At 57.7% G+C, this 23904-nt stretch overlaps 2 protein-coding genes across 2 annotated transcripts; both read left to right on the forward strand.

Annotated features, from left to right (window-relative positions):
• The first annotated feature begins 185 nt into the window (after nucleotides 1–185).
• Nucleotides 186–5328, forward strand: UBFD1 (ubiquitin family domain containing 1). Its single transcript, XM_044452622.1, has 6 exons — nucleotides 186–548; nucleotides 657–865; nucleotides 1566–1631; nucleotides 2016–2121; nucleotides 2777–2859; nucleotides 4962–5328. The coding sequence occupies exons 1-6, from the start codon at nucleotides 284–286 to the stop codon at nucleotides 5070–5072; spliced, it is 840 nt and encodes a 279-aa protein (XP_044308557.1). The 5' UTR covers nucleotides 186–283; the 3' UTR covers nucleotides 5073–5328.
• Nucleotides 5329–9537: 4209 nt separating this feature from the next.
• Nucleotides 9538–22248, forward strand: ERN2 (endoplasmic reticulum to nucleus signaling 2). The gene is made up of 20 exons (XM_044452528.1): nucleotides 9538–9635; nucleotides 11359–11431; nucleotides 12450–12522; nucleotides 12902–13024; nucleotides 13723–13824; nucleotides 14700–14958; nucleotides 15337–15415; nucleotides 15489–15639; nucleotides 15975–16096; nucleotides 16805–16978; nucleotides 17264–17504; nucleotides 17631–17724; nucleotides 18173–18362; nucleotides 19873–19972; nucleotides 20090–20289; nucleotides 20451–20598; nucleotides 20844–20971; nucleotides 21055–21178; nucleotides 21297–21364; nucleotides 22081–22248. The coding sequence occupies exons 1-20, from the start codon at nucleotides 9538–9540 to the stop codon at nucleotides 22246–22248; spliced, it is 2715 nt and encodes a 904-aa protein (XP_044308463.1).
• The last annotated feature ends 1656 nt before the right edge of the window (nucleotides 22249–23904 follow it).

The raw sequence follows: 23904 nt of genomic DNA on the forward strand, positions 1-23904 counted from the left end.
GGCTCCGCGTGTCGGGGAGCGGCGGGCGTGACGCCGCGGGGAGCGCCCGCGTCCGTCGGCGGGGCCCCGCGCGGGCTGGGGCTGGGGCTGGCATGGGGAGCGCGGACCGGCCCGCCTCTCCCGGGCGCCGGCGGGGGGCTTTGTCGTGGCTCGTCTTCCGCACTGGGGGAGGCCTAAGCCGCGGGGGTCGTTTCTCGGGGGCTTCGCCACCCGCTTACAGCCCGCTGCTGTTCGGGGTGCTATTCGTTTTGTTTTCTTTTCCGCAGACTCAGATGACACCAGCATGGATGCCGAAACCGAGAATCCACCGCTCAGCTGTAGGGATGACAATAAACATGGTTTCCTTTCCGCTGAGAAAGCTTTGGCGGTGGATGAGCCCCAGAGTGACCCACCTGATTCCCAGGCCTCCGTGAGTAACGGAGGGGATTCTGAGATGGAGAAAGAGCTGGTTGAGCTAAAAATTATCTGGAACAAAAATAAATATGACTTGAAATTCCCTCTGGATAGCACGGGGACCGACTTGAAGCAGAAAATCCATTCACTCACAGGTGAGGTTTGCTTTGTTTTTTTGAGGAGATATATCTGTCACCTGAGCTTCCCACCTCTGGAAAAAATTTCCTGCAGTAAGTCTTCCCTACCAATTCCTTATTTGTTAGGCCTTCCACCTGCAATGCAAAAGGTCATGTTCAAAGGACTTCTACCAGAGGAGAAAACTTTACGAGAAATCAAAGTAACCAGTGGAGCAAAAATTATGGTGGTTGGCTCAACTATCAATGATGTGTTGGCAGTAAACACACCAAAAGATTCCACTCAGCATGAAGTGAAATCAGAAGAGACCAAAAAGGAACCCCTCTGCAGACAGAAGGTTAGTTGGAGCTGCCAATGTTTATGGTTTGGTCTGATTTCCTAGGAAATGGAACCATTTTTGGTTGAAATCATTCTAATGGATTTACAGTTTCTTACGGAAAAAGCATTTGCACTCTTCTGTTTCTTCAGTGAAGCCAATAGTGTAGTGACATAGTAGTATTTTACAGCCAAATGTTACTCCCATTTGAATGGTCCTGTCAAATTTATCTTACATTCTCTCAGTAACTACTGGCACATTTTGAGGTGACATTTTTGCGTTTTCATGCTTTTCTTAATTTGCAGTGTTTTCTATTCTTGATCCAAGTTACATTTACAGTATTGTATTGAGGGTTTTTCTTCCTCTCACTGGGGCTTTGAATGTTCTTGCTTACTTGCAGCTTGCATGCTAGGTTCTTGTTTTTAATAGTTACAATCTATAAATTTTGTATAGTTAAAATCAAAAAGTTAAGAGCAAGCATTTGAGCCTTGTGGTATTTAGAAGACCCATACATAGGTTCATTATGTAATGTCAGCTTTTTTAAACAGCTGAATATTTGTGCTTTGGATCGGATGATGGAGACAAAATCATATGCATATATTTTTGTTAGGGACCATGCTCTTTGAAATTAATGAAGTTTTGGTTAGGATGGTGCTAACTGGGCAGAGAAGACGTCTTCCTAGGCTTCTGTTGTATTTCAGTCTCTTCTGATTTGTTACAGCAACACAGAAAAGTGTTGGATAAAGGAAAACCTGAAGATGTGATGCCTTCTGTCAAGGGTGTCCAAGTAAGTGAGTAAATGGCCAGGAGTAGTGGTGGTGTCTTCAGAGACTTTGCAGCACCTTCAAAATCAGCTAATTTATGGTGGCATACATGTTTGCGGGTACTGCCTACTTCATTAAATGCATGAACCATTAATCTCAAAATGTTAAAGGGAGATGTACAATGTTATAAGTTTGGTATGAATGGCGTATGTAAATCTACTCCTTCATGTGCCTGATCAAGCTGACAGGGTCCATAAAAGTTAGTCCATAAGTGCCACAAGACTTGGCTGTTTTTGCTGCCACAGACTAACAGGCTGACTGTTTTGGAAATGATTTCTCTTCTGTACTCCTCCACTGTAGAAGTTTTAATCCTGTTCACAGGTGATATCTGTCTTTAATCTCTTTAGGAGCGCCTGCCAACTGTTCCTCTATCAGGCATGTACAACAAGTCAGGTGGAAAAGTGCGACTCACCTTTAAGCTTGAGCAAGATCAGCTCTGGATTGGCACTAAAGGTGAGTATCTACATGTCGGTACCCTTTCATCTCTGAGGTGCCTGAAGACTTTTCTTTGGCACTGGGAGAAGTAGAAACTGTGCTTGGCGTTTCACAGATGACACCTGCCAGGTACATTTCTTGAGCTTGTAGAGTGTAACGATGGGCAACTTGCTGTCCTTTGGATATTTTGGCCTACAGTTCCCATAATTCATCAAACTTGGCTACAGCTGATGGGAGCTGTAGATGCAAAACATCTGGAAGACCATAAGTTGCCAGCCCCAGTAAGAACTGTGGAACTCCTCTTACCTGTGAGTGAAATTTCTACTTGAGTTACACTTAGTGGTTCACAATTCATGTATAGAAGTACTGGTGCCTAGAGCCACAAAACTCATATTTTCTTGTGAATGAATGAAGGATATTGGGAAATTCATATTTCCTTTATTTTAACCTTTTTTCTGTCTCAGGTGAGAAGTTAGCATTTTTTTTTAAATCCTAAGAATTGGCTTAACTAGGAAACACTCAGGGCCTGCATGAGGACTTCATCTGCTTTGGTGCCATGTTAGCTCATTTTTTAAACCCTCCTTTGCATTTTGGAGTGTGAAGGAAAAGCTTGGGGTGGAGGGAAGTCCAAGATGCTAGTTTGCTTAAACTGAAATTCTAATTTTGACCACAGAAAGAACAGAAAAGTTGCCCATGGGGTCTATCAAGAACGTGGTGAGCGAACCTATTGAAGGACATGAGGATTATCACATGATGGTAAGGGCCTTTCTCCAGCAGCTGCTACAGTCAACGCTCAGTAAATACTGTTGTCCAAAATGCTGCGGATGTCGCGCTGCCAGTTGGAAAGAATCAGGCTCCGTTCCCATGCAAACAGCAGCCTGTATAAGGGGTGGCTACAGAGGTATTCAGGAAGGGGTCCTTTTTTGCTGTGTAGTCTTCACGCAGTCCCTTTCAAGGGCAAGAGCATCTTCTCTACACTTTGCCTAAAGGAAAAGTCACGTCCTCTAGAAATCCCCAATTTCCTTCCTCTGCAGGTCACTACAGACAGACTTCTTTTAGGACGGAAGGCAACAATTCAGATGTAGCGGTTCATTTGCTGCATTTTCTTTTTAGCAAAGTTTTACTTGCTTTCAGCGGTTTTCTTTCAAAGACAACTGGGCTGACAAGGTCAGAGGATTGTATGAGCTGCCTTGGATTCATTTCAGGGAAAAGACTGGAACTAAATATAATAAATAAATAAACAGAAGTAGGTTCTGGTTCAGGAACTGTAGTGAAGATGCTGTTACGATCATTATTTGTTTGCTGCTCCTCCACAGATACTCCCCCTCCCCCCCACAAAAGTATCGTTCATGTTAGAACAGAATAAAACAAGATACCAGGCAGTTGCAGGGTTTGGTCCTTAAGCAAGTCAGGACCAATAGATGTCTGTTAAGTACTGCAAAATATGAACACCGAGACAATTGTTTTTGGAGAGCTTGTCATTCTTTTGCTGTAACAACTCTCCTTATCTCTGTTGCCCAAGAGGAATTTGGTTTTGCTCTTCCTCCCCAATGCATTGGAGGCTCCTTTCACCTTAAAGCTCTCCCCACCAGTCAAGCAGTGACAGTTGTGGTGGCCATTTGAGGCCTTTCCTCCCCGTCTTTCTCCACCTCATGCAAGAAAGGCATCGGTCACCAGAGAGGCAAATTGTGGCAGACTTGCTTGGTCCTTGGACCGGGCTGGGTCTCTTTCTTGTTGCCGAAGGAGCACTTTGCTCTGTGCCGCAATATCTCACGCTGCACATCCGTGCTCCCACATGGCCACTTCTGATGTGACTCCTCTTTCAGTGTGAGCTGCAGCACATCCCTGCGTCCAGATTAGCTCCGTGTGACTTGCTTTTGCCTGCCAAACCTGGATTGAAAACCTGCTTCGCACTATGGTTTGCCAGTCCAGTCTGGATGGCTAGAAGAAACCCTGACCTGCCAGTGCAGGTGCAAGTGGCAAGTTCGCATGGAAAGGGAGGGAGCCCACGGAGCAGTGCGTCCGAGGGAGGGTGTGAGGGAGGGTCTCATTCCTGCAGCACCAGCCTTCAGGGCCGCATTTGCTGGCTGAAGTGCCCAGCCCACACCTTTCCTCCGCCATGATTTTAACACCAATGAGAGAAGGTCCAAGGCAAGCTATTATTAGCCCCATCCTCCTGAGCCCGTGTCACGGTTCTGCTGTATGGGGCACTCAGAAACACCATAGAAATGGCAGGTGCAGTGGTACCTTGGCTCACGAACTTAATCTGTTCCAGGACTCTGGTCGCAACCCAAGTTGGTCATGAGCCAAGTCAAATTTCCCCATAAGTGTAAATAAGGTTGATCTGTTCTGTTACCTTTTTTTTTTTAAATCACAAAAATTTGAAGCAAAGTGACAACAACAAAGACTGTGGCCATCTCCCCACCCCCCCGAGCACGACGGCAGCTGCGCCTCTGTTTCCTGCACGAGTGCAAGCGCGACCATGGCCGCAGACAGGCGTGATCACAGTCGCACTCGGGCAGGGAAGGTGGGCACAATTGTGGCCATCTTCCCCCGAGCGTGACCGTGATCGCCCCCACCTTCCCTGCCCGAGTGCAATCACGCTCATGCTCGGAACATGGGTGTGATCACAATCGTCACCCGATGAGGAGTTCACAGCCTGAAGCAAAATTTCTCTGAAATTTCTGTTCACGACCCAATTTGCTTGTGAACTGAGGTCTTTGTGAGCCAAGGTACCCCTGTATTTGATGAGCAAAAGGGGCTGCAGGGCCTGAAACTGGCGAGTCTGTGCGGAATGAGCTGGCCATCGCTTGAGGATCTTGAGCCTAAGCCTTCTGTTCTTCTCCTGCGTCTTCCAGGCCTTCCAGCTGGGTCCCACAGAAGCCTCTTACTACTGGGTCTACTGGGTACCTACTCAATATGTCGACGCTATCAAGGACACGGTGCTGGGAAAGTGGCAGTATTTTTGAAGGCACGCTCACCTCTGGCACTGGAGACTGGCATGAACCGAAGGACACTGCTTGGGAGAGGCCTGGACATGGGTTGTCCTGGAACTTCTTAGTGTGATCTCAAAGAGGCCTGGGAGGACGCCAGAGGTGGGATCTTTCGCCATTAGTTTATTTTTAACTTAAAAAGTGCAGCAGCAGCCCTTGTCCTGCAGACAGCTTCAACCATATTTAAAAAGCAAATACAATGGAAATCAATAAATCTTTATTCACACTTTAACTCTGCCAAGCGTAGCTCTTCTGGTCTTTAGTTTCTGCAAGGAAAACATTGATGTGCCATTGTGGATTTTCTACATGATTTCAGCAAGAGGCAGATTTGTTCACAAGCCTTCATCTACAAGCATGATTTGAGCTGTGTCCTTGTGACTGGGTTTCTCTCCTTTTAATAATAAAAAGAAACTTTCAAGCAGTACGCAAACTTGGGGTTTTGTAAGCCATACCTTCCTGGTCCTTCAGATTCCCTGTAACATTTCTGGTAGCAAAATACTGGGACTTCCACTCCTAACCCAGAGATACTTGACTCCTGAAATTCTAGCAGTGGTTCCATAGTGAAATTCCTCATGCCTGCTGCTGAGATGAAGAGGGAGGCCAAACAGGCGGCGGCGGCCGGCTGCTCTGTGCTCTGCCTCTCTTGCACTTCCCCTTTCTGCCGCCATCATCAGGGGAGTCTGGACTGCCTGAAAGTGCTTCTTGGCCACCTCTCCATGCTCTAGGATCACCTTGCAGCCGTGCTGACCTGTGGGTTGACAGCTGGTGTTTCCCATACCGCCAGCAGGCTCTGCATCCAGACCTCCGCACTGCAGGGCCGTCCTGGCACCGGGGGTGGGGGCGGGGATGTGTGGCCACACAGGAAGCACCACCTGGGCTCCTTGACTGGCCTCCGAGGACTGGAGAATTCTCCATGTCCAGACAGGGCCTCATGGGGCCCCTGGGACCAGGCAGTCTGAGAGCGTTTGTGGCCCTGGGTCCCCTGCAAAACTGTTGGGAACTGTAGCAGAGTTGTGGTACTGTTCAATGCACATGAATGTGTTGCACTGTTGGATGATTAGCAGTCTTCTTGAAAACATGAATTGGTGATTAACATGAAATGAGTGATGCAGAGTACTTTTTGCTGATTACATTGGAATTCTGATGCACAGTGGCAGCTGAGGGTGGCCATCGTTTATTAGCGTAGCACAAAGAGAAGAATTGGAGGGAGGCTGTTTTTACTTAAGGCTCTAGGAAGCAACTGTCCTGCCAAAAAAGTGTTTGTTCCATAGGTGTAATGGAATCTGTCGTCTTGAACGCGGAATGGCTGTTCCAGGTTTCCCAGTCCAGGAAGCCTCAGAAAATCAGGGCAGCCTAGAAAGCCCATGTGGCACGTTGCAGGCCTGCTTGGCCATGAAGCTCACAGGGTGACTGGGGCCAGTCATCCGCTTGCAGCCTAATCTACCTCAGAGGGTTGTGGTGGTGAGGGTAGAAAGGAGCTCTGGAAGCCACCGGGGGGCTTCTCACAAGGGGAGAAAGGGCGGCATGTCAGTGCCCTGCCATCCAGTAATAACCACGGCTGTGTTTGGTCCTCTTGCCCACTTGAGCTGGTGTATCATGAGAACAATGCTGTGGAGGTGAATCAAAACAACGCCTTGAAGTAGTATTGACTTCGGGTGCAAGCCAATTTTGTGCATGTAAGTGACCAGGGTGATTTTGGTGACTGATTCATTCCTCTTTATACCTAACCAGTGATTAAAACTTCTGGGAAGTTTGAAGCCAAGGAAGAACAACTGGTTTTCCAGTGGGGAGAAATTAAATATGCAGTACTTTCGTATCAAAACTAAATTTGCGTTACTAACTTAAGAACAATGAAATTTATTCTGTATAATTCAGCACATTTGATTATGCTGCTGTATATTAATGACAAATAAAAGCATAAAAGCCTTAATTTTTTTGAAACGACAGTAAGTAGAAGTCTAGCTAGTGCTAGAGGTAGCACTTTAAGATGTTATCTCCTAGGAACAAGTCTCTCTGAACTCAGAAGGCTTGTTCAACAAGTGTATCTCAATTTTTGCAAGAAGAAATGGGAGGGAAAGAAAATGGAAATGGAAAATGGAGGATTCTTACACTGTACTTAACAAAGGAAAACGTGTCATGGGAGTTTAGAAACTGTATAGAGACCTAATCATGAAATTCATGCATTTAGAGGAATAGTTCAGAAAATGAACATTCCTGTAATGGAACTAAGGAGTGGCAATAAACCTGGATATTCAGTGAGATTGTGTGATTACTTGGCCGGCGTGAGTCCTTCATAGACGACACCTTCAGCCAATATAGGGCAAGAGCAGTAGGAGAACCTGCTTCTACCAAGAGTGTCCGTTTCTGCCTGCCGGTGTGCCTCGGGGGGCAGCTAACAGTAACCTCAGGAAGGAGTTCCAAAATGCTCCTGGGCTAGAGACGCTTCCTCACACTGCCTCCTCTCCCTTCTGCTGGAGGAAGTTGTCAGCAATGCATGCTAGGAAGCACATAGGTAAAGACTGAGGCAAGAACTGGGCACCAGCAATCAGAATTTGCTTTTTAAAAAATTACCTGGCAGCATATCCTTTTCAGGGCCTTTTTGGCAGGTAAGAAATTAATCAAAACATGTATTTCATCTGGAGAAATGGGGTCTATTTAGGGCAGGAGGAGGGTACCAAGAAATCAATATTCTTAGGGAAGCCTGTAATGGTGCCAGAGGGGGAATGGTTAAAAAGCGAGGAATAACAGGGCCATTGCAACCTCTTGTCTCTTTTGCTACCAGGGCCCAGAATCTAGATGGGCTTCCCAGCCATAGAAAAGGACCCAAGTCCATCCATAAATGCCATAAACGCTCATTCTTTTTAAATTGTAATAATGTTAATACTCTTTTAAAGATGTAAGAGTTGAATTTTTCCCAAGTATCCTCACATCTTGGTTTCCTTACTAATCTTGCTGAGTTACCCTTCTGGACTACACACTCTGTATCAACTTCATTTTTAAAGACATGGTTGGTTGTGTGGTTTTAGAGGTAACTTACGACAGGCCTAAGTGCATAAACTTTATTTATTTATTTGGGTAGTTTTATCCTGTCCAATTACGTTACGCATCTCTTATCAAATACTCCCAAGGGATCTGAGGGGGTTAGGAGTTTGTCCCTTAAAGGTAATACCGTGAGGGACATTAAGTTTATTTCTTCCTGGCTCTTCCCATTCCAATCAACTGTTTTGTCACCGAGCAGCCACATTCTCTGATGGCACTATTGAAGAGGGATGAGCGCCATGATAAAAGATAAACGGAGCTGTATTGGCATATGATTGCTCTCTGGCTTAATGAGAAATTTAAAATTCACATAGTAAGGAAAAAACTGGTTGAGAGAAAATCATAAAATCTGTAACAATCTTACCCCTTAGTCCTACATGTGTATATAAGTCTCTATCTGTTCCATTAAATATACGTATAAATGGAACTTTAGAGAGAGTGACCTGCTTTATTAATTCCCAAGTCTTTAGAACTTCTAATGGGCAGAAAACATAGTTCTTCAGGGTTTAAACCCCATCTCTCCCCTGTTTCGTCATTATTTTACCCAATTCTTGTCATTTATGTCCCCAACTATGAAAATGAAAGGGTCAACATGGGACTCAAACGAAAAGGCAAGAAAGTAATCTGGATCTGACCAGATGAAGTTGCCCTCATTCCTTGCATTAGGCAGAGGGCAGCACACGTTGATCAAAAGGATTTTTATACCTGAAGGGTTAAGACCTTGATTAGCGGTTCGTACATCAACCAGTACAATATCTGGGTTGCAATAATTCACAGTTCCTCTATATTCCTCACTAGTCAGACCTCACCTGGAGTCCTGTGTCCAGTTCTGGGCACCAAGATTTAAGAAAGATGCAGGAAAATTAGAAAGGATCCAGAGGAGGGCAACAAAAGTGATCCAGGGTTTGGAAACACTGCCCTGTGAGGAGAGACTGAGAGAACTGGGCACGTTCAGCCTTGAGAAGAGAAGACGGAGGGGGGACATGGTACCTCTATTAGTACCTCAAAGGCTGTCACAAGGAGGAAGGCCAAGGTCTCTTCTTGCTGGTGCCAGAGTGCAGGACACGGAATAATCGATTCAAACTGTGACAACCCAGATTCAGGCTGGACATCAGGAAGAGCTTCCTCAGTGTCGGAACAATACGGTGTCAGCATCCAGGGCATGCGCGGCTGGGTATCAGATCGGGGCACCAGGACCCAGACAACTGGTATGATATACAGGCCAATTCCAAATCAGAGTCGGGCAGACCAGAGACCAAGGCAGGCAACAGAGATGCAAGGTAGGCCAATTGAAAGGGCAAGGAGCAGCCAAAGCCAGTCAGGAGTCGAAAGCCAGAGAGACAAGCCAGGAGAAGCGGGTACCCGGGACTGGAGAGGAAGGCTGGAGCAGGTGAGGCCAGGCATGGTCCGGAAGCAGAGGCAGGAGCAAGGCGAGGGACAGAGCTTCCAGGAGGCACAGCACAGGGAGCTCCAGCAGCATCAAGACCCCTTGGTGCTGAGGCAGCTTCTGAAGGGAGGAGCTGGTTCCGCTCTAGCTCTTCCCTCAGGGCTCCCAGGTGGTGCTTGCAACATCCTGGGCGGCTGCGATTGACCGTGGCCTGGTCCTGCAACCACCAGGGCTGCTATCCTGCTCTCTGGCCTCTCCGGGCTCAGTTGCCTGAAAGTGCCGCAGGCTGGAGCTGTGAGTCCTGCTGGTGCAGCCCCTGTTGCCGCTGACTTCCCAGCCACAGGCCTGTGGCCCTTCAGCACTGGAAGAAGCCTGGCCCTCCCACCCGAGGAGAGGCCAGCTCTGCAAGCCACGCCATGCCCCATCCCCGCACTGCATCACCTGGGAAGGGGCAGAGAGAACAAAATGCAGGGCTCGGAAATGGCTCCCAGGCGGCCAGGAGGAGGCTGCCATGGTGGGGGGCGGAGGCAGGCACAGATGCGGGGAGCTGGGCCACGGGGCAAGTGAGGAATGGGCGTAAGAACCAGCTCTCGGAGGTCTGGAGAGGTGCCTCCAAGAAAGGAATGTGGGCCTTCCTCAGGTCCAAGTACTGCAGCAGCTGCTCAGCTCTTGTGGGGGCCGGGGGGTCGTTCGCATCATGCCCTTTAACGTTGCAAAAGCAGAAAGTTTGATTGTCTGGACATCTTGCAAACGTTGTGTCAGCTCCCGAGCTGCTGGTCTCATGTGCAGCCAGGAGGGGTTTCGAAGGGTGGCAGCCCCACAAAACCCCTTTCCAGGACCAATAAGGGACATGGCTGGAGCAAGCAGATCTGCTGCGAACGTGCGTGTAACTCCTCACCTTTTAGTCCAGCAGTTACCTGGCATGGAACTATAAACACTGCTGGCCGCAAAACTGTGAGCAGTGATGCCATGATGGGGCACGAGCTGGAAGCTTGCTGCTCTCTTTTTCCACAGTGTTGTGTGCCTTGCCACAATCGGGCACATGAAGCCATTAAAATGCTTCCAGTTGGTGCTGCAGTGAAAAGTAGCACGAGCGGCAGAAAGAGCCCCGCTGTTTTTCAGCGCTCTGGGTGTGGTGCTGGCGTCAGCTGCTGGACAAACAGGGCCGAAGGAACATTTGCAGCACTTGCTGAGCGGGGGCTGTCCCAGAAAGGATGAGGGGAGCACCATGGGAGTTGCCGGGAAGGGTGTGTGTGTCAGTGCGACTGATGGAAGGGGCTGCCACCACGGCGCAGGGGGAACCTGTTTTGCGAGTGCTGAAAGCGCGAGACGAAGCAACGGACATTTTGCCAAGGCCATCGCTGCAACTTCTGGGATGGCGCTCCATAGCTTCGCCATGCACTGTGTGAAGGAGCCCTTCCTTCCCTCTCTCCTGAATCTCCCACTAATGAGCGTCATGGATCAAACTTGCTGGGTTCTAGTATGATGGGGAGAGAAACAACTGTCCCCATCCACTTCCTCTGCACAACGCACAATTCGGCACACTTCTGTCCCACCTCCCACTGTTCACCCCTTTTCTACGCTAACCCATCACAGCCACTGTGCCCTTTCCCCGTGGGACAGTTGCTCCAGCCTCTGACCAATTCAGCCGCTCTTTGCTGACTCTGCAGTTCTGGGGGGCTCTGGGGGCTGCCAGCCACTGAACATCCTGCTGGTTGCACACGGGGCAGGCTGGGGTGCAGTTTGCCACTTCTGCCTGTGCTGCTCGGCCTCTGTGCCCAGGGAGCCTCGGCGGGAGACTGACGGAGCTCCCTGACAGTCCCCCTTCCCGTGCAGGCCAGCGTTTCTCCCGGACCCAAACGATGGCAGCTTGTACGTGGTCGGGGGCAAGCACAAGGAGGGCCTGATGGTGAGTGAGTGGTGTGGGGGGGCAGGGCTGACTGCTGTGCCCCTTGCGGAGGACCCGGGACCCCCTGGCTTCCTTCCTCAGCTGGTGCCTCGCCTCCGAGGGCCCAGGGCTTGGTGGGAGGGGAGGGGCTGGGGCACTGCACTGAAAAACCAGCCAGTCCATCCAGGTTTTAGGGCCTCAGTGGGGTGATTCTGCCCTCTGGGTAAATTAGGTGCATTCTGGCAATCTCCGTGTGCTTATGGTGCGTGCCTGAGGCCGCCATGGGGAAGGATTGGCTGCTCTGCAGCACTCTGGGTAGGACAGAGGGACGAAGTGGTGAACCTTCAAGGGAGAGCCAAGCTCACCCCTCCCGCTGGAGCGGACATGGGTGCATGGACGTGGCCCCTCCTCATTGCACGGGGGCCTGTGCAGGAGAGCAATGGAAGTGGAAAGCCGAGCTCGCTGAGGAACAGAGGCATACCTGCTGCTGCGCCCCACATAGGCCTTGGGCATCTGCTAGCACTGATCCCCATGGGCCTGGAAGGGCCGCCTGCAGGTGCTTCCAGCCTTTCCGTGAGCTTCCTTTGGGCTCCACCTCCCGTTCCGTGTCTGTCTCTGCCTGAGGTCATCATGCTGGAACCAGCCCTGCACGCCCTCCACCCTGAACTCTTGCAGCTCTTGAAGAGTCTGTGATGCAGGGTAGCCCAAAGCTCTTTTGAGGTGCCAAGGAAAATGCGCCTCTGTTTCTTCTCAGGTCTTGTAAAGGGAGCTCCTTCTCTAGCCAAGGAAAAAATCAGTGTCAATAAGGAAGTTCCATGTTAATAAAGAAGCGGGAGCTGGCGGCCGCTCAGTTTTCTCCACCCTGCATGACCGGAATGTCTGCTCTGTGGCCCTGCCCCAAACCCTCACAGCAGCTCACAAAGGGATGTGGGGGGCAGGGGGGGGGAACAAGGTGGAGCAGGTGTGAAGCCCAGAGGGCAGGTGCAGCCTCAGAGCATCCCTTGTAACTTCCTTCCTTCCCTCCCTCCCTCCCTTCCAGAAGTTGCCTTTTACCATTCCAGAGCTGGTGCGATCTTCTCCGTGCCGAAGTTCTGATGGCATTATCTACACAGGTACAAAGAGGGAGCTGGCAGGTAGGGTGGGGAGCTGTGGAGCCAGGACAAGGCTTTGGGGTGAGTCAGCAGAGCGAGAGCGCCAGGCCAGGGGCAGGAGGCGAGCGGCAGCCCAGGCAGGGCATGGCTGCGGGTGTGAACGGGACCCGACCACCTTTGTGGCCCCCTCCAGCTCTGTGGCTCGGTGTCCCTGGGGCCTTCCCTGGCCACTTGGTGTCTGTAGCAACTGAGAAAGGCACAGGGGGGGGGGGGGGGAGCACTGAGGCTCGGCTCCCCTTCCCTCCTTCAGCAGCAGGGTGCTGAAGGATCAGGGACTGGAATGGTGGCCCCAGGAAGTGGGGGGGGGGGGCAGCTCAGGAAACACTCCTCTGTTCCCCAGGGAAGAAGGAGGACACGTGGATCGTCGTGGATCCTGCTTCGGGGCAGAAGCAAACCACGCTGTCGACCAAGGCCTGGGAGGGGCTGTGCCCAACCAGGCCGTTGCTCTACATCGGGCGCACCCGTAAGTCTCCGTGCCCTTCCCTCCCTCCTCAGGCTGAGGCCTTGATGGCCTGGATGGGGGCCAGAGAGTCCACAGACGGCTTCTGACGGCAGCTGGCCAGCATCAGCCCAAAAGCGAGGCGGGAAGGCCCGAGCACGCCCTGGTAGACTGTCCCCACACGGGGTGGACCGGCAGGTTGCCTGGGTCCCCATGGGAGAATGCTGCCCATCCCCGTCGCTCTTGGCAGTGGGCGGGCAGAGGAGGAAGGCCTCTGTGGGGCCGGCACTGAAGGATGCTGGATGAAGTCCCCCGAGAGCAGGAGTCAGCGAACCCAGATCCGTCCGCAGCGACATCTGCTCCGAACAGTTGGCTCGGCAGCCGTAGAGGGAGGCAGCCGAAGCACCTGGGACCCTGGGCCCGCTGTCAGAGTGACCCTCAACGGAGCAAAGGTCCCCTGGGAGGGGCCGCCTGCAGCCGCTGCTCAATTCTGGCACGGTCCGAGCTTGCAGCGCGAGGCGGGCTGGCAAGCTCCCCTCTCAGCCCCTGCTCCACAGCCAGGGCAGGGAGATGCTCCTTTAATGGCTAGCCGGCCCCGTTCAGCCTGGAAGGGCCGGCTGGCCACGACTGCAATGAGCAAGCAACAGGAGTCGCACCCCCGGGGGGGGGGGGGCTCTTGGCTGCTGGAGCAGCTGGCGTGACCGGCCTCCCTCCTCCTGCAGAGTACATCATCACCATGTACGACACGCACTCGCGCGCGCTGCGCTGGAACGCCACCTTCCTGGACTACTCGGCCCCGCCGCCCGAGCAGAGCGAGGACCACAGTGAGCACGTGGCGCCCCAGCAGGCGGCTGCCTGGGAAGGGAGCTCGCGTCGGCTGCTGGGCGGGCGGCACGGGAGCCGATGATCCGTCGAGCAGTGCGGGCTTCGCTCGCAGGCATGCCCCGAGGCTGGCGCTGGGGCGGTCCCAGGGGTAGTGTGGATCCAGAGGGGGTGCTGGACTGTGCCCCCAGGTGCTCCCCCAAGAGGGAGGGACCTGTGACACTCAGCCGATGCAGCCTTCCCCAACCTGGGGGCTCTCAGGCGGCTTGGATGGCAACACCCAGAATGCCCGGTCAGTGGCCCAGCTGGATGGTAATTCTGGGAGCTGCTGTCCAAACGCCTCTGAAGGCCACCCAGCTGGGAGAGGCTGCTTTAAAACCTGAGTGTCCTTGGCACCTTGAGGATTAACAGACTGGCTGGGGCATCCCTTTCTGGGGGGCAGGTGCCTTTTCACGGGCTGTGTGGTGCTCCGTTAGCCATTTTGCTGTCGTGATTAAGATGCTGACGTTACCCCAACGACTCCTGCCGCTTTGCTTCTTTTAAACTTCACCAACAATCGCCCCAAACTCTGCTTCTTGCAGTTCGGACCGTGTATGTAGACATTTTAGCATCTCTAGACACTCAAAAGCCCCTCTGCCACCACGCTGTGCCCAGTGCGCTGTGCCAGGCTGAATTCTGGGGAGCCCCCTTTTCCCGTCCTTCCTCAGACCCCACCTGAAGCGCAGGGGCTTGGGCCTGCCTTCCCAGCTCTGTGCAGCGGTGCTCGGTTGGCCTGGCAGCTCCGGCTCAGCACAGTGGCCACGCCGAGCCTTCCCGTCTGGGGCGGGGACGCTCGCCTCGGGAGCGCCGCTCACCGCCCTCGCTCGGCCCCTTGCAGAAATGGCCCACCTGGCCTCCAGCGGCGGTGGGCTGCTGGTGACGGCGGCCATGGAGAGCGGCGACGTGCTCTGGACGCGGGACTTCGGCTCCCCTGTGGTGGGTGTGTACACCTGGCGCCAGGACAGCCTGTGGCGGGCGCCCCACCTCAACATCGCGGAGGAGAGCCTGCGCTACCTCGTCTTGCGCTCCCAGGACCTCCGCCTCCTCAGCCGGAGGCACCGCTCCGCGGAGGAATTTGCCACCAAGACGCGGCTGCTGTGGGTACCGGCCGGGGCCGGGGCCGGGGCCGGGGCCGGGGCCGCGGGGAGGAGGCCAGCCAGAGGAGCCTGGCTCTGGGGCGGGCCAGCAACACGCGAGGCCCCCAGCGCGGCTGCCAGTGCGGAGCTGCGCTTCCAGGCTGCCTGCGCCGTCGCCGGAGCCACTTGCTCACTGCTGCTCTTACAGGGGAGCGACCCCTGCCTCAGAACGTGGGCGGGGGTCCCACAGCCCTGCGTGGCACCTCTGGTGATCCGGGCGTGTGGAATCCGCTCCTGGCAGGGTCCCCGACCGGCCCCTGTCTCCAGGGGGATCTGCCTTGCGCCTTCTGGCTGCGCCACTGGAAGCCCCCCGAGCCCCTGCCCTTGCTCTGCTTTCAGGCTGACGCTGTACGTGGGCAGGTGCGCGGCCGGGTTCTACGCCATGACGTCCCTGGCGCACGAGGGCGTGGCTCTGGTGGTGAGCAGCCTCTTCCTCCTGGGGGTTCCTGGGCGAGGCGCCTCTGTGATGTTGAGCCCCGGTCTCTCCGCAGCCTCAGGGAGTGACTCTGGCGCGGCCCGATGGCCCCACCACGGAGGACGTGACCCTCCAGAAGTCTGGCGAGTGTGAGATCACGCCCATCACAGACGTCAGGTACCCCCAGGGCAGCGTCACCGTTCCCCACAGCCAGTGGCTGCTCAAGGGTGAGTCCAGGCACACAGCCAGGCTTGGGTGACCCGCCCACCCCCTGCCCCAGTGCGGAGGGGCGGGATGGGGGCCGGGAGTCCCGAGGCCCGCCCGGGCGGCTCCCAGCGTTCGGAGCGGAGTCTTCTTCATGCATCCTTCCTGGCATTACGAGAACCAGCCAGTAAATGCACCGAGAAGGGAAGGGGCTGGGCTCGTCATAGTCAGAACAGGTTGGCCTCTTGCCCAAAGGCCAGAGGTTTCGGGGCAGGAACCCCCATGCTGCTCAGGCTGGGCCAACCAGGGGCCCACAGCGGGCTCTTCTGGGGCTCCCTCTGCTCTTTTCTCCCCACAGGACATCATGAGCTGCCCCCCGTAGTCCACACGACCATGCTGAGAGCCGTTGCGGCGACCTGGCAGCGGAGACCGGAGGCTGCCCCACCCCGCGGCGCCCCTTCTGGGACCCTCTTTGACAACGTAGGTGGCCGGGATGCGTCCGGCGCTCTGCTCGGCTGCGGCTCCAGACTGGCCCGGAGCACCGGGGGTCGCCCTGGGGGCAGTGGCAAGCTCACCCTGAGGGAAGGCCCCTGGAGGGCCCTGAGCTTGAGTCTTGCACAGCAGGCAGTCCAGCTGTGGGATGGGCAGCGGGGGGCTTGGGGTGGGTGTCCACACGGTCTCTCCTGCAGGGCTTCCCGTGGCAAGAGCAAAGGGGGGAGCAGTGCTGGGGGGCATGGAAGGGCTGTGGGAGCGGACGAGGGCTTTTGACCCCGGGCACGGCCCTGCGGAAGAGCCTTCCTGGAAGCACCTGAGGGCAGGAAGCAGAGCAGAACATCCGGGCACACAGGCGCTTCTGCCTGCTGGCTGGACGCGGACGCCCCACACAGCCCAAATGCTCTCCGGGCGCGCCCCCCATTTCAACAACCGCCCAAATGGCGTATGAGGCAGGCAACCTGCTTCGGCAACAACGAGCACGAGCATAAGCAGTGGAGGAAATGTCCCGCAAACCGTCCGGCAAAGCAACATGAAGCACGGGGGGCGGGGGGTTGCAAGTGCCCCGCTCCGGCTCCCAGGCGCCACAGCCCCACGCTGGGGCCAGGAGCAAGGGCCGGCCGGCTCCCCTGGGAGGGGCACTGCAGGCAGCTCCCGCCACCATTGCCAGCGTACCCTCTGGCTTGTGTGTTTCAGTTCCTGGCCCCACACAGCCTGGAGCAGCCCCCTGGGGGTGACCAGCACAGCGCAGACCCCCGGCCCAAGACGGCGCAGGCGGCTGCTTACGTGGAGCTCAGTCCCTGGCGGCTGGGGGCGGCTGGAGTCACTGCTGCGCTCGCGGGCGGGGTGCTGCTCTGCCTCGCGCTCTGGGTAAGTGGCTGGAACCAGGCCCCACGGGCGCCGTTCCGGGGAGCGGGTCCTGTGCCCATCCAGGGCTTGGCGAAAGCTGCCAGGCCTGCTCTCAGCTCGTGGGGACTTGCCAGCCTCTCCGCAGCGCAGAGGCCCCGCTTTGCGAGGGTCCTCCGAGGGCGAATGCCTGCCCTGGGCACGTGTGGGCTGAGCCGGGCAGCGGGGTGCAGGCGGGCGTGCTGCTGGGGGGGGCCGGCCCAGGCAGGACTTCCCCAGCAGAGGCTGCCCTCCCTGCTTCCCCTGCAGATGCAGCGGCTGGGCCAGAAGCAGCAGCAGTGCCTGGAGCAGCATCTGGAGGAGAGGCTGCGGCTGCTGCAGCACCTGGGAGCAGGCTGCCCCGGGGCAGGCGTCCCCAGCCAGTCTCCTGGAGCTGCCACTGGGAGCTCCCTGGGGCCAGGCCAGGGCCAGGGCTCCTCCTCCTCCTCCTCCGCTGGATCGGCCGTCGGGGGTCCCGGCTGGAGCCCAGTCACAGAAGGCGTCAGCCCAGGTAGGTCCGGCTGGCCGGCCGGCGCCACACAGGCGCCTCTGGGGACGGAGCACGAGGGCCACACCTGGGGCGCAGAGCCCGGTGTGGCGCCTCCCCCACGCTGAGCTGGGATTCTCCCCCCCGCAGCAGGCGCAGGCCCAGGTACCGTCGCCGTGGGGAAGATCTCCTTCAGCCCCAAGGATGTGCTGGGCCGCGGGGCCGCGGGCACTGTGGTCTTTCGGTGAGGAGAGGCTGCCGGGTCCAAGCGGAGCAAGCTTAGCCCGGGGGCGGCGTGCAGCGGACCCTCCCCTCCAGCAAAGGGCTGGCAGCTTTGCTGAGAGCAGGCCTAGCCCCGGGGGCGGGAGGCTCCAGCGCCTTCCCAAGGCCCTTCGGAAGCCGAGCCCCCCCCACACACACACACACAAGACCTTGGGAAGGCGGCGTCAGTGCCAGGCACCCGCCTCAGGCCGCTGCTTCCGGTCTTGCGGTGGGTGCATCGGCCGACGTTCCGCCATGCTTGGCAGGGGTCTGAGTTCCCGCTGGCCACCCGGAGGGGTGTGGAAGCCCCCAGCTGGCCTTCAGTGGATGCGGGGTGCCAAGGGAGCCTGGCAGGGGGACTGGCACCAAGAGGGGCATCTCCCCGCCCCTCCTGCTGCGGCTGAGCATGGGCAACCCGCTACCTCCCCCAGGGGGCACTTTGAGGGGCGCCGCGTGGCTGTGAAGCGCCTGCTCCTGGAGTGCGTCCACCTGGTGGAGCGGGAGGTGCAGCTGCTGCGCACGTCGGATGAGCACCCCAATGTCGTGCGCTACTTCTGCACGGAGCGGGACCCGCAGTTCCACTACATCGCCCTCGAGCTCTGCGCCACCACGCTGCGGGAGGTGAGCCGCTGCTGCGGGACGCTGAGGGGGCGCCAGGCTGCCCCTTCCCGGCTGCTGGCGCTGGAGGGCACCTGTGCCCCAGCCACTGCTTGCCCGAGGCCCCGGCCCTGGGAGCAGGCGGGAGGCTGCGGGCAGCACACGTGACGCGGGATGAGCTCTGGCGCCCGTCCGGCCTTTGCGGTCCAGCCTCAGGACGGGGCTCTTACTGTACGTGGAAAACTATTCCTGTACTGTAGGACTGAAATTGGGGGGGTGTCATGAGCGCAGCCCTGCCCCTTCGTGCCCCCAGCCTCCAAAATAGTAGGCGAGCTCTTTTCAATGCAGATCTTCATTGGGACTTCACCGCTACGTGACTAAGTAACTCTAAAAAGCTTCTTTTAAGCTGAAAGATAAGCGTCTGCGCATGTCCAGAGTGTTGAACCCAAACTGCAGACTTCTCCCAGGAACCTTCCCTTCCTGGAATGCTGCGGGCTCCACCCCCATTGCAAGGGCTGGGAAGCAGGCGGGGGCTGCGAGGGGCCGAGGGCTGGGACCAGGGCGCTTGTTACTTAGTGGGCTGGAGGTGGGTGGCAAGCTCGGGCTCAGGCAATCCGGTATTGCCCGTCTGGGGGAGAGAGAGAGAGCACAGCCCAGTGGTCTGAGGCCAGGAGGACCGTCACGTAAGGGTGGTCCCGCCAAGAGTGGGCTGGAGCAGGCCAGAACACCTGGGCGCAGGGCGAGGGCAGGTGGGACCAGAGGAGCAAGGCAGGCGCACGCCGGAGCAGGCGCCACGGGCTGGTGGTGGCGAGACCAGAGCACAGGCCACTCCTCGCTTGGTGGGGCAAGGAGCAGCGGTGCTTGGATGCCTTTCCTGCTGGCCTCTCGGGCTCGCAGCCGCACTGCGTAATGGCTGCTCCGGTGTTCCCTGCCCGTGCCTGCAAAGGTGTTGCTGGTTCTGAGGGCACTGGCAGGGTCACTCAGGCCCTGATCCTGGCAGCCGGGGCGTTTCCCACTGGCGCGGGGCCACCCGGCAAGACCTGCGCACACTCTCTAACCAGCTTGGTCAGGGAGAGGCAAGGCAGCGGCTCCCTCTTCTCGCCTTCTTGGGCCCTCCCATCTCCGGGAACCTGGGGCAGCCGCGCTGAGCACCCTTCCCAGCTTCTCCTCTGCCTGGGCTTCCCGCAGCGCCACTGCCAACTTTGCGGGGTCCTCTTCTTCCGAAACTATGGCACAGTGACTCTGGGATGCCCGCCAAGAGCAGTGGTCTGGTTCACCTGCCCCTGTGGATTAATCACTTGGAACGTGGCTTCTGTTTAAATAGTCCCCCCCCCCCCCCCCGCGACATGACTGGGTTCAACAGGTTTGGTTTTAGTGAATCCATGTACTTCTCTTGAGTTCGGCAGCTGCTTTAGGGCTGTTAAGCAACCAATTACCATTACGCACGGTCCCCGCGGGGCCCCGAGAGCAGTGCTGGGCGCACCCCGCCCCCGCTTCCCAAGCAATCCGTCCGCCGTTTCTCCTTCCCCTCCAGTATGTGGAGAGCACCGCTGCGGGCCAATGGAGCCTGGACCCCGTCTCGCTGCTGCATCAGGCTGTGTCTGGGCTGGCGCACTTGCACGCCCTCGGGATAGGTGAGAGATCGCGGGGCGCACGTGCCCAGGACGCGGGCGCTGGCCAGAGGTGCCGGGGGAGGCGTGCCTCGCCGTGCCGCTGATCTCGGGCTCTATGTCTCTGCCCCCTCCATGCAGTGCACCGTGACCTGAAGCCCTCCAACATCCTCATCTCAGCCCCCAATGGCCACGGGCAGGTCCGCACCGTCCTGTCGGACTTCGGCCTGTGCAAGAGGCTGCACCAGGGGCGCCAGAGCTTCAGCCTCCGCTCAGGCATTCCAGGCACGGAGGGGTGGATCGCGCCAGAAGTGCTGCAGGAGAACCCGAGCGAGAATCCCGTGAGTGTGCCAGGACAGGGGAGGGGGCTGCAGCGGTGTGGGGCCAGAAGCTGACTTCTCTCAGGGCTCCGGCTGGGCACGTTCTGTCCCCGGCCGGTGGGAGGCCGAGGGATCCAGACCCTCCCTCCCTCCCTCCCTCCAAGCCTTCCTGGATCTTACAGACGTCGGCGGTGGACATCTTCTCAGCTGGCTGCGTCCTGTACTATGTGGTGTCTGGGGGCGAGCATCCCTTTGGAGACGGCTTCCGTCGCCAGGCCAATATCCTCGCTGGGAGCTATGAGCTGGGGCAGCTTCAGCAGGACACTCACGGTGAGGGGCCCACCTGCCCACTGCCCCCAAGCGGCACGCCTGGCGGGCTGACCTCCCACTGCCCTGCAGGCTGAGGGGACTGAGCAGAACCTGTCGTTGCCACAGAGCACCTGGGGGGCAGGAGCATGGGGTGCCTTCGAGAAGGTGGGAATGCTGGCTGACAGCACGGGAATGTCATCGGGAGGGTCAGGAATGTTCCCCCCCCGAACCGCCGCTGATGATACACGTTCCGCCTGCCGCTGCAGAGAGCCTTGCCGCACGGGAGCTGGTGGAAGCCATGATCAGCCAGGACCCCCACGCACGCCCCTCGGCCTCCCAGGTCCTCCTGCACCCCTTTTTCTGGAACCAGGAGAAGCAGCTGCAGTTCCTCCAGGTGAGCGGAAGGCAGGCTTCAGAGGGGCCCAGGGGAGCTTGCAAGGCCGGGCACCTTTTGCCAGTCCTCTGCTCTGGTCTCAGGACGCCAGCGACCGCGTGGAGAAGGAGCCGGCCGACGGGCCCCTTGTGCGAGCGCTGGAGGCAGGGGGCCGCGTGGTGCTGCGAGGCGACTGGAGGGCGCGGGTCTCCATCCCGCTGCAGTCAGGTACCAGCTCGGCCCACCCTCACCCTGGCAAGCGCCCCTCCGAGTCAGCCAGGGCCTCTGCCAGCCCCCGGGAAGCCGGCGGCCTCTCGGGCCACGCTCACAAGTGCTGCTTCCGCAGACCACAGGAAATTCCGGATGTACAAGGGCCACTCGGTGCGGGACCTCCTGAGGGCCGTGAGGAACAAGGTACCCTTGCTGCCCCGGTGGGAAGGGCTCTTCCTGCCCCGGGGAAATATCCTGCAGGCTCGCCAGGAATCCCCCTGGGGGTCTAAACAGCCCACTGCTGGCCCCAGTCTTGGTCATGGAGAGGTTTGGATTATGGAGGGGACCTCCGCTGAGGCTGGGGGTGAGGGGTCTCAACACCACGCTTTTTTCTCATTGCCCCCTGGCTCTGGCGGAGGAAAACTGCAGAGCACTGCGAGTGGCTTGCTGCTGAGGCGGGGGCTGACCCGGCGTGGCCTCCTGGAGGGCGGGGGCAGCCAGGTCGGGGCCTGGCCCCTCGGCAGGAATCTTTGCTGTGACCATCGCGGCAGCCCTGCGGAGATGCCTACTGGGGATGCGTGGACGGGCCCGTGGCCAGCTGAGGACCCGGGCCACTCTGCTGCCGGCACGAGCGCTGGGGCTCCGCGCAGGCGGGGCAGGCGGGCCCCCCCCCCCCCTGCATGCGCAGGGAGCAAACCCTCCGGAGCCCCTGCAGGCTGCCCGCCCGCTCGGCGCACACGCTGCACGCAGGGCTGTCCCACGGCTGGGCTGGGCTGGGCTGCGCCGGGAGGGGCTCAGGCAGGCAGCTCCTGCCGGTCCCCTGCTCCCGCCTGGGTCCCGCTGCATCCCAGACCCCTTGCTCGGCCCCCCAGCGGGCCGCTGGCGAGGAGCGCCACTGTCTGACCCCTCTCCCCCCACAGAGGCATCATTACCATGAACTGCCCGAGAGCGTGAGAGAGACTCTGGGCACCGTCCCAAACGGCTTTGTGCGGTACTTCACGAGCCGCTTCCCACGCCTGCTGCTGCACACGCACCGCGCCATGCGCCCGTGCGCCCGCGAGAGGCCGCTGCAGGCGTACTACTCCTGAGGCCTGGCCGAGGGGTGCCGCGGGGGAGAAGAGCGCGAGGATCCGTCGAGGCCAAGAGCGCGAGGATCCGTGGAGGCCCGGCGCCCCTTCGCCCGCTGGCGACTGCTGCCCTCCCCGTGCTGCCCGGCAGGGGATGCGGCTGCGCTGGGGCCTGGGGGGGGGCTGCCCCCCACTGTCTGAGCGCCAGAGGTGGCGTGTGAGCGGTTCAGCGCAGCCGCTCGAGGCTTTCTGGGGGAGCCATGCCAGGCAATCCTGGGGACCAGTGCACCCCAGAAGGCAATGCATGCCCCTCAGATGGCCCCGCAAGGTCTGGGATCCCTTATGGGGTTTGATGTGTGTGGCCGGAGGGCACAAGCCCTGGTGTTGCCTGCACACAGACACGCACAGCGCTTAGAAAGTTGGCTCGCCAGAAACGAGCTTTTAACCCAAAGCTGTCTAGGCAGCGAATACTGCAGCTGCATTGAACCTTCCTCCATGTCCAAAGACATAACGAACGTCCTGCTGACCAGCGTGGCTCCGTGGCCTGTCCTGCTGTGCAGTTTCTCCACAGCCCTGTGGGTAGGCTAGAGGGGCGCCAGGCGGTACCGAGCTTGCCGTGCCCGGCTGGGGTCTGCCTTTCCTGTGTCTTAGATCCATGTACTCCCTCTCTCTCTCTGCACATGCATCTATGGGAAAACCCAGCTTCGCGCTCATGGTGGGAGAGTGCCTCTTGCTGGCCTGGCCCTCTTTCCTCCAGGGAGGAGGAGTGCTTTGTGCCTGCCAGGGGCCTCAGGACCACACGCTGCGATCGTTGAGCCCTGAGCAAGCGCCTGGCCTGTTGCTGAGCGGCCAGCGACTCTGAAGCCAAGGCCAGTGCCCACAGGTGGAGTCTGAGGAGGGAGCCAGTGGCGTCGCTGGCCAAGGGCCTTTGTAACAAAGTGAGCCAAATAAATATTTTTACAAAGAACGAAAGCAAGGGAGTGCACCTCACAAAAGGGGACGGGGGCATCTTGTTTTCCTCCCCCCCCCCCCCCAGCCACAGGAATCTTGTGCGGCTAACACACAGTCCCTACAGAGCCACCACCACTGCTGGGGGTGGGCGTGGGTCCAGGACAGCCAGCTTCTGGCAGAACGGATCTTCCCATGGAGTGCAACGAGGAGGAAGCGTTGGGGACGCAGGGGACTGCGGTCATCTCCAGGGCTCCCAGGCCAAAAGGCTCGGCGCCCCTCTAGATGGGCCTGGCCAGCCGGCCAGCAGACCAATATGGCACCATGCCCAAGGCGGGTGGCACATGAGGATGACATTAAGGCTGCTTGGGCTGCTGGACATCTGGAACAAACTCTGGCCCTTTGGACAGACAGATGAGCAAAGCTATGCAACCGAGTGATTTTCCAAATGAGCTAGTATGCCGCATGACTGCAATGTTACAACCAGTGCAAATGCAGCCTGTGCCAAGGACGGGAGATGCAGGCTCACCCATGCCCAGTGTCAGTGTGGTGGGCATCAGAGCCCTTCTTCCTGTCAAGGAGGCACGGGAAAGGACCACTGTTCCCACAGAATCAGAGTTGGAAGGAACCTCAGGGGACCTCTGGCCCGGCCCTGGGCAGTGGAGGGCTCCAAACACGGGATGCCCTCCGCTGGCTCCTTCGCTGGAGGGATCTTGGCCACCGCTCCAG

Source organism: Varanus komodoensis, unplaced genomic scaffold (genome assembly GCF_004798865.1).
Source record: "Varanus komodoensis strain SLA01 unplaced genomic scaffold, ASM479886v1 scaffold73, whole genome shotgun sequence".
Taxonomy (NCBI): Eukaryota; Metazoa; Chordata; class Lepidosauria; order Squamata; family Varanidae; genus Varanus; species Varanus komodoensis.